The 9,223-nt window shown below is 36.8% G+C and overlaps 1 protein-coding gene across 1 annotated transcript; it reads right to left on the bottom strand.

The window, feature by feature from the left end:
- Window positions 1-2,411: 2,411 nt before the first annotated feature.
- On the bottom strand, window positions 2,412-8,979 carry LOC118812701. Its single transcript, XM_036577815.1, has 12 exons — window positions 8,833-8,979; window positions 8,700-8,738; window positions 8,463-8,573; window positions 8,083-8,177; window positions 7,074-7,130; window positions 6,764-6,941; window positions 6,626-6,664; window positions 6,397-6,507; window positions 6,074-6,159; window positions 5,520-5,691; window positions 2,909-3,011; window positions 2,412-2,607 (listed from the first exon to the last, which is right to left on the bottom strand). Exons 1-11 carry the CDS (start codon window positions 8,977-8,979, stop codon window positions 2,946-2,948), a joined length of 1,101 nt encoding a protein of 366 aa, XP_036433708.1. The 3' UTR covers window positions 2,412-2,607; window positions 2,909-2,945.
- Between the last annotated feature and the right edge of the window lie 244 nt (window positions 8,980-9,223).

Genomic DNA, 9,223 nt, shown 5'->3' with positions numbered 1-9,223 from the left:
ACAGAAACATGAAACTACACAGAGGCATGTGCTGATCATTTTCTGGATGTCGCAAAAGAATATCACAGAAAATTTAACTACGTTTGGCTCTGACAGTGCTTGGAACGTGGTTGCAGCTGCAAGGCTACTTATAATTGAACTTGTTCTGGCTAAATATCGCAAGATTGTCTAGACACTGTAAGCGTGGTCCATCAAACACAGGTGAATTAAAAGAACAGCAGGTTGCACTTGAAGCAAGAATCACTCGTTCAGAATGTTGCAACAAGATGGAATTTTACTCTAGAGATGGTGAAGTGAATCCAGCGAAAAACCACCACACTGGCTCTGCAAAGAAAAATCTAGAGGAAATACTTGAAGGCTTAATTCCGACTAACTGGTGCTCTGCTGACACAATTTAGATTGTAAAAACTTCTTTCTGCCTTTAAGAGCGAAAGACGAGTGACTGGTGGAGTGACAAAGCCAACCTCAAACCTGTTCTGAGGGGTTAGGGACTGTAACATTAAGGCTATACTAACAGTGGCTAAACTAATAGTAACTAAGCCACACTGCACTGCACAGCACAGGCTCAGTTCCAGCTAACTGATGATGAAATGACACCTGTTTGGGGATATAGGAGAGTGCAAAGGCGACTGAGAGGTGTTAGAGCTGAAAACAAACGTGTTCTCTGATGTATGCAGCACCTAGCCAGTGTTGAGCCGCTCTAATGTTTAGTTTTTCTGAGTTTGGTTCTGGTTTTCCTTTCTTTCTGTCAGCACCACCTATCGGTGAGCTCCCACAACACCAATCAGCGAGCTCCTCTAAAATATAAATGGATGGATTGTTATGTTTATTTGTCTGTTCAGAGTAATAGAAATTTGACACATCATGATTTTGAAATACCATCAACATTTTTAAATACTGCAGTATACCATTATACCTGCCATTAAACCTAATTCACTTTGCTGTAGACTGTGTTTAATTTAAAATATTTGTTAAAAAATTGAATGTTGAAATGTATTCAAGCAATCAACTTTTATTTGAAATCAGAGTACATTGAAGGTGACCCTCACTACAACACAGCCAAGCACTATACAGCAAAGGTGTAATTGAAAAGATTAAGTATCCATTTGTGATAAAAAAAAGTGTAGCAAAGAAAATAAAATATGATCAAGAAATTGTTATTTAAACAATACATAAAAATAAAAATGAGAACATGTTAAGAAAATGAGACAAATCAGGACAACCAGTTAAACATTAAAGCAGTTTAGTAATGAAAAATGAATAAAAATTAGTAATAAAAGTAAGTAAATAAAATGACTGAGCAGGGTAAGAATAAGATAAAACAGAAAGCTTTAGTAATGATAAAATGATAAAATAATAAAAAAGTAAAATAAAGGTCAATAAAAAAACTAATCAACCAGGAAAAAAAAAACTAAAATAGATAATATAAAAGCAACTAAAATATATGAAGAAGAAAAAACTAAAACAACTAAAACAGTTGCAGGCTGAGTGGAGGTGGTTACGGATTTAAAGTGTAAAATCCAGCTCGCTGGTGCACAGTAGCTAAAAGCAGATTTTCTCAGATGCCAAGGTACTTGTATTCAGTGACCCTTTTGATTCTGGATCGCTTCAGGCTAGTAATATTTAGTGAGTTAAAATCAAATTAGAAGTTCTGGAAAACAGCATGAATTTGGTCTTCTTCACATTTAAAACTAGTCTGTGCTTATAAAGAGCTGTTTGTAAGGCATCAAAAGAGTCTTTTAGTTTTTCCGCTGCTGCCTGTATGGAATTAGGAGAGTAATATAAAATAGTGCCATCTGCATATAGGTGTACTTTACAGTCTGAGGTGGAGGCAGGAATGTCATTGATATTTATATTGAATAAGACTGAACCTAGAACTGAACCTTGTGGAACACCTTTAGTTACCGGCATTAGATCAGATTTATGGTGTCCCAGGGCCACACCCTGGTGCCTACCAGAAAGGATATTCTGGGCCCAGCTTGTAGCTTTGGCATCTTAGCCTTTTTTAAGGCTTTTCAAAAGTAGTGAATGATCAACTGTATCAAAAGCTTTGGAAAGATCAATGAAAAGCGCAGTACAATGCTTCTTTCTGTCTATGGCAGTAAAAAGGTAATTTAAAAGAAGTGTAACAGTTGCAAATGTATTCTTCTATGATTTTGGCTATACATGACAATTTGGATATAGGAGTATAATTACTGAGATCTGATGCCTCCCCTCCCTTTTGTAGCAGAATGACATAAGCTGTTTTCCAGAACCTGGGAATTCTGCAAGTTAAAATGGAAAGATTAAAAATGTACATTAATTTTTCATTTTTGAATCATGAACTATTTTAGTAGTATGTTATGAAACAATTGCATAAAATGAAACAAGAAAAGGACTTTTGTGTAATTATGACAAAATGTGCAGTTTAAGAATAATGAGAATTTTGTCCTGGTTGTCTTCTTCAAAAATATTTGAATGTGTTAATTTCACAATGTATATATCTTTTTCCGCAAAAATCAAAATGACATATATAAAAACTAGTGCTTGCCAGCACAGTGTTGTGTTATCCAGAACGTCCCAAAGCTCTGCTGTGTCGTCTGATGCTGAGTTCTCACACTGAATGTTCTGCAAGCGAAACACAGTCATGTTAAACTGAGAGTCATAAAGATTTTCAAAGAGCAGTGTTTACTGTTGTATAGAGTCACAAACAGGGCTGGATGCAGTTTAGGAGATACAGATACTGCATGCTCAACTTCTGTTCATCATACTGTAATCTTCATTTGCTCTTTAATGTGGCTGAGGGTTGTTTGATCATATGGTGCCTATAGTGTTAACATTACAGTAACAATCTTTTCAGGCCACAAATCATGATTTTTTCCCTACATTTAGGAAAAAGAGTTAATGATTTCACATCATAATCACTCACTCTCATTCAGCTTCCTGGACAGCAGCCAGTCTTCTTCCTAAAGTCCATGATCATTCGCTTTAAAGGTCTCTACAACCTCCCCTGCTGTGCAGAAGTTTTGAAGCTGAAAAAGTGCATGATGTCACATTTAGTAATGCAGAGGATAATTTATTAAAGCTGATATGTAATATGTAATTTAATCATTATAAATTTGGCCAATTTTGGTCAAAAATGTACTTGCCGCCTCCTAATTTCTGTGAGCTTTTGCTTATACATTACATACTTAGGCATTAAAAAAAACAAATGTCAACCCAAAAGTCTGGAGTGTCTGTGATGCAATGCAAGATTTTTGATGATGGTTCATTCTGTTGCTTATTATTAAGCAAAAATAAATTATTAGCAAAAGGCGGCCATGATTTTTATTGATTTTCTGTCGTCTTAGATTCATGCTGAACGCTAAAGCTCCAGTGAGATAGGCTTTGTTTTTAATTTCAGTTTGAGTTGGGTATATACTATCATCTGTTGTTAATACATAATCAATTTAAAATGAAAGACAGATGAGTATAAATAATAATAATAATAATAATAATAATAATATGCCTTTTTTTCACTTTGAGTAAAAGTTGTTGAATCGGAATGGACCCAGGCTTGCTTATTGGAGCGCTGCCATCATTTGCCTAACTCTGCCTGTCCTCACTCTTTTAGAGAGGAAACAAAGCATGTACAGAGAGCACATGCAACACGTGCTCTCATGGCGTTTTTAGCAGTAGATTATCAACACTAAATTAGGGCTGGGCGATAAAACGATAACGATAAGTATCGCGATATAACTTTTCCTCGATAGAGCGATACGACATGTTCGATATAATACACTGCTCTCACACTTCCACGTTTTAGTGAAATCCCTGGTGGCGTTTTCTACTGCAAGGAAAGTGACACTACTCTGCGACACTACTCTGCTGTCGCCAGGAGAGGGCGCACTTCCGAGTTTTTCTACATGATTAGAGAGGGAGGGGGCCACGAGTAAGATGAGTCTTTAGCAACGGCTGAAACGCGGAGTTATACAGTCCCTGTTTGAGCGGAGCGACCGGCGATCTGCTCTCCTGTGACCGAGTGTGAGTGACGAGGTCAGTGGCGTATCTGTACTGTCCTACAGCGAACTCACCTCTTTCCTAACATCCTAACCAACTTTAGCAGTGTTAAATCACGTCTGCAGCGCTGTGTTACAGCGCCGAACCGTCATATTTTAGTATTAGTGCATTCTCGAGCAACGAAAGTGAAAGAAAGAAGTGGGTTAATGTGAGTTACAGCCCTGATTTAAACGAAAGTAAACTGAGGAAGCTGTGAGGCATTGGGAAGCGGTAGAGCGCTAGGTTAGCTTTCCAGGCTAGCTGTTTTTAGCTGCTGGCTAACTTGAAGCAGCGCTCCGGCACAACACGGAGAACTGATGATACTGTAGATCAAACAAGACACAAAATCACCGCTTTCAGTTTAAACATACCTAAAAGGAGGACTCTGTTTGTCTGGTGAGAGAGATTCACACTGCAGATAATGCTTTTACACAGCGAGCGTCAGATATACTGCGGTTCATCCCTTAAACTTCTACGATAGCATAGAGAAACCCAGTTGTTGTTAGCTGGTGTCTGAATACTGTGATATGCTCTGACATGGATGTGGTAGGAGTGACAGCAGTGACCTCCCGAACCGAGTCGACGTTGTTGAGAAACTAAAGAGTTTAGCTCTGTTGTTGGCCACTTGTTTAGCATTTGTAACGGGGTAGCCGAGCGCTCGTCACCAGACAGCTAAAAATAATCTGTTTTCTTTCTTAAATCATGACTATTACAAAAATTGCAGCTGTGCTTTTCCAGCTGATAAAAACAGCTCAGAAACTTTCTCCCACTCTTCCAAGACAGATTAGTGAAATGTTCCACTGTTTGCCGAGTGTTTGTCATGATCGGACCGTAAGTGATAGTTTAAAACCACAGTTAACCACCCAGGAGCAAAATCAGCCTTCAAACTTGAAAGAAATCGTAATTTGACATTTATCGCGATATGTATCGATATCGAACAATATGAGTTTTGTTTATCGTGATAACGTTTTTGGCCATATCGCCCAGCTCTACACTAAATTCAGAATCATAGTCAGATGATTCAGAATCATGTGACTGATTCAGAATGATTCCACATTTACAGCAGGTGATTTAAATGGAGGATTTAAACACAGATATAATGGAGTGGATTGCATCAGATTTTTGGTCGTTTTGTGATGTGTGTATCATGTCTCTTTATTAACGCTTTGTTGTGATATGAAGCCTAAAGACAGAGAACTAATTTTAGGTTATAGAGTCGATTTTTTCATGCCACAATACTCACTGATGTTATGTCACACCTCGATGATTTCACTCTGGCTAAATGGCAGGGTCTGCTGATTGCAGATATGTGTATCATGTCTGTAGCTTAAATTGTTCTGAAGTTGTGATGGCTAGAATCAGCACAATTCATTTATTTTGTATTATTTATTCTAAAATCAATCCCTGTTTAGTTCTTTTGCTTTGAGTGTCTGTGGATCCCTGCTTGCTTTGAAGAAAGTTCTTCAGTAACTGAACTAAAAATGGTAAATAAATAATTTTACCTTCTCAGTCGAATCCATTAAGGTACCGTTCACATGTGTTGCATTTTGTGGGATTTCCTCTAAAATCACACCCTGAATTGATTGGTTGTCTGATGCTAATGTTGCTGAAGGTGTTGCCACTCCTGTCGTCCTGGGCAGCAGACCGGGGTCTTTTTCTTTGCTTTCTCTTTCACTGAGGAATAAATATGAAATTACACAAGTCAGATTGCCAAAATAAAGTGAAAAAGCATGGCTTTTATATGACAAGTTTGCCTGTATTGTTCTGTACCATATATACTCCTTAATGTATTACATTTAATTATTTAAAACATTTATTACAAAGTCAGCTCATGATTATTTTTATTGAAATATATTTTGAATCATGAACTATTTAATATATTGATAAACAGTTGCATTAATATCAAACAAGAAAAGAACTCTTGTGACATTATTACAGAAATGTGCAATTTTAGAATAATTAGAATTAAATTTGTCCCGTTTATCAGCTTCAAATTAACACTGATATAGATCATAAGTATTACAATTACATGAATAAATACTAAGGCTTTGCGTACATCTCCAGGGCACAACGTTGTAGGTTAATCAGAAGTTGATGAAGTTCTACTTTGTCACCTGATACTGGGTTCTTGCAATAAATGTTCTGCAAATGAAACATATAGTCATGTTAGGAGAGTTTAGGAGATACAGATACTGCATGCTCCACCTTCTGTTCATCAAACTTTAATCTTCATTGCTCTTTAATGTGGCTGGGGGTTGTTTGATCATATGGGGTCTGTAGTGTTAACATGCAAATAACAAATACTTTAAGGACAGGAATTGTGTTAAAATGTGTTTTTCTTCATTCAGGAAAAGAGTTAATGATTTCATAATCACTCACTCTTGTGTAGGCCACAAGCTTCTTGGGCAGCAGCCAGTCTGCTTTCTGAAGTCCAAGATCTTCTGCTTTAAATGTCTGTAGAACCTCCCTTGCTTTGCAGAAGTTTTCAGACTGGAAAGGTGCATGTTGTCAGATGCAGAGGATGATTTATCACAGCTCATATATAATATGCTGACTTAATAAAAGTGCATTTTATTTCTCTCAGACAAAGAACTTATATGTAACTTACAGTGCAGTGTCCGGGTTTTATTACTTGTTGAACAGAAATCTGTGAAAATATACATTGAACAGCTCTTGTTATAGTTTTTATTATGACATTTTCAAGTATTTAAGTTTACAGTAAAAATAAAAACCAAATACCTCATACCTTTTTTACTGTCATGTCTAAGGTGCCTGCCAAGCGGTTTACGTTTTCTATAATCTCGTGTAAAATCACACCCTGAAGTGCATCTGATGTCACTGGTGCAGTAGATACTGCCATTGCCGTCGTTGTGGGCAGCGGATCATCTTTTTCTTGAAGTCCATGGTCTTTGCTTTCTCTTACACTGTAATATATTTTTCATATGTTTATATGCATTGTAAACGTGTAAAGTAAAATATACTTCTTAATTTATTGCATTTATTAATTTAATACACTTATTACAAAGTGGGCTTATGCCCTGCAAAGGACTGGTGACCTGTCCAGGGTGTATCCTGCCTCCCACCCATTGACAGCTGGGAAATGATTCAGCGGCCTACAGTGACCCAGAAGGATAAGCGGTTTAGATGGTGTGGGTGTGTGTGTGTGTGTGTGTGTGTGTGTGTGTGTGTGTGTGTGTGAGAGAGAGAGAGAGAGAGAGAGTGTGAGTGGCTCATGCTTATTTTTAATCAGTATTGAAATGTTTTCATTGTTGAACCATGAACCAGGTTTAGTTGTATTTTGATAAATAATTGTATTAAGAGGAAGCAAGAGAAGCACTCTTTTGACATTGTGACAAAAATGTGCAGTTTAAGAATTATTAAAATAAAATTTGTCCCATTTATCAGCTTTAAAAATATTAGAATGTGATATGCTCCAATTATTTATGAATAATTTGAAAATGTATGTATTTTTATCTGCACTGAGGCTATGTTCAGATTGACAGTCCAAATCCATGGCATATCCAGATTGTATCCAGATTAATTTTGGATAGTCTGAACAGCAAAAAAAAACAACAAAAAAAAAAAACACATGAAATCAGATTTTTTATCCACATTTTAATTGGATTTTTACAGATATGTCTCAGTCTGGACACTCTGGCTGCTAAACTGAATTTCAAAGTGTCTTTTGCATTACTCCCAACACAACAAACAACGACAATATCAAACTCCAGAATGAGGGGATGTGCTGGGATTTAAGAAGAGCGCTAAAGATTCACGCTTATGCCAGCTAATTTTGGAGAGTTTGGAGGGTGAGATGATGAACCTCCACCTCTCCTGTATCCGCTTTTGAAAACTGCGTCACCAGTGTAGCTATGCAATTACTGACGCCTATGTTGTTACCACAGCAACCCATGCAGATAAGTTGGTGATGTCTGGTCACACAAATCTGATCTGAGTACTTGCAAATAATAGTGTGGACAGATCTCAAAAGATCTTATTTGCCTGCACTCTGAACATAGCCAAATATATATTATAAATATCAAAATTACAGAAGTAAATACTAACTTTGCATACATTTTCTGGGTGCAATGTTTTATGTTAAACAGAAGTTGATGAAGCTGTACTTTGTCATCTGATGCTGAGTTCTTGCACTGAATGTTCTGCAAGTGAAACACAGTCATGTTAAACTGAGAGTTAAACAGTCATAAAGATTATCAAAGAACAGTGTTTGCTGTTGTTTAAACACATCACAAACAGGGCTGGATGCAGTTTAGGAGATACAGATACTGCATGCTCAACCTCTGTTCATCATACTTTAATCTTCATTAGCTCTTTAATGAGGCTGTGGGGTTAACATTCAAATAATAATGTTTAAGGCCAGGAATCATGTTAAAATGTTCTTTCCATATTCAGGAAAAAGTTTATTTCATATCTTAATCACTTACTCTGGTTAAGGCCACCAGATTCCTGGGTAGCGGCCAGTCTTTTTCCTGAAGTCCAAGATCTTCTGCCTTAAGTTTCTCTAGAACCTTCCCTGCTTTGCAGAGGTTTTGTGGCTAGATAAGTGCATGATGTCAGATTTAATAATGCATAAGATAATCTATCACAGCTCATATATAATATGCATAGTTAATAAAAGTAAATTTTCTTTCTCTCAGACAAAGAATGTATGAATAACTTACAGTGCAGTGTCTGTCTGATATTACTGCTTGCACAGATATCTGTGAAAATATACATTTAACAATCATTGTAGTTTAGAGTTTTTCTTTAAGTATTTAAGCCTGCGCTAAAAATGTTAATTAAATAATGTCTTACCTTCTTCACCCTATCATTTAAGGTGCGGTTCAAGCGATGCACATTTCCTAATATTTCTTTTAAAATAACTTTGTTTATTCTCAGTGGTGTGGCAGGGTCTGCAGTAACCACCATGATGGACATAAGGAAAAGTGAGTAGGTCTTCATGATTTTAGCAGCTTCATTCAGTTATCAGGACCTGGATGTGCAATGTCTTCAGTGCTATAGCTCTGTCTTCTTATAGTGTTGACAGAGGATGTGACTGCACAGTTTACAAGTTATCTGAAGGAAAACTTTCAGATATCTTTGTGGAGATTACACGTCAGTAAGAACTTTAATGAAACCAACCTAACACCACTGCATGTGGTCTTCCAGTAGACACTTTAAACAGGATATTTCTGAAAGCAAGGAA

The sequence above is a fragment of the Colossoma macropomum genome, unplaced genomic scaffold (assembly GCF_904425465.1).
Source record: "Colossoma macropomum unplaced genomic scaffold, Colossoma_macropomum, whole genome shotgun sequence".
NCBI lineage: Eukaryota > Metazoa > Chordata > Actinopteri > Characiformes > Serrasalmidae > Colossoma > Colossoma macropomum.
The sequence above is the reverse complement of the archived record's forward strand: the minus strand, read 5'-3'. Positions and strand labels throughout refer to the sequence as shown.

Excerpts from the sequence above, each read along its gene's own strand:
- LOC118812701 (XM_036577815.1), bottom strand. The coding sequence starts at position 8,979 with ATGAAGACCTACTCACTTTTCCTTATGTCCATCATGGTGGTTACTGCA. Across the intron at positions 8,178-8,462 it reads ATCTGGTGGCCTTAACCAGA|AACATTCAGTGCAAGAACTC; the intron begins GTAAGTGATTAA and ends TTTCACTTGCAG. Across the intron at positions 3,012-5,519 it reads TAATGGATTCGACTGAGAAG|CTTCAAAACTTCTGCACAGC; the intron begins GTAAAATTATTT and ends GCACTTTTTCAG.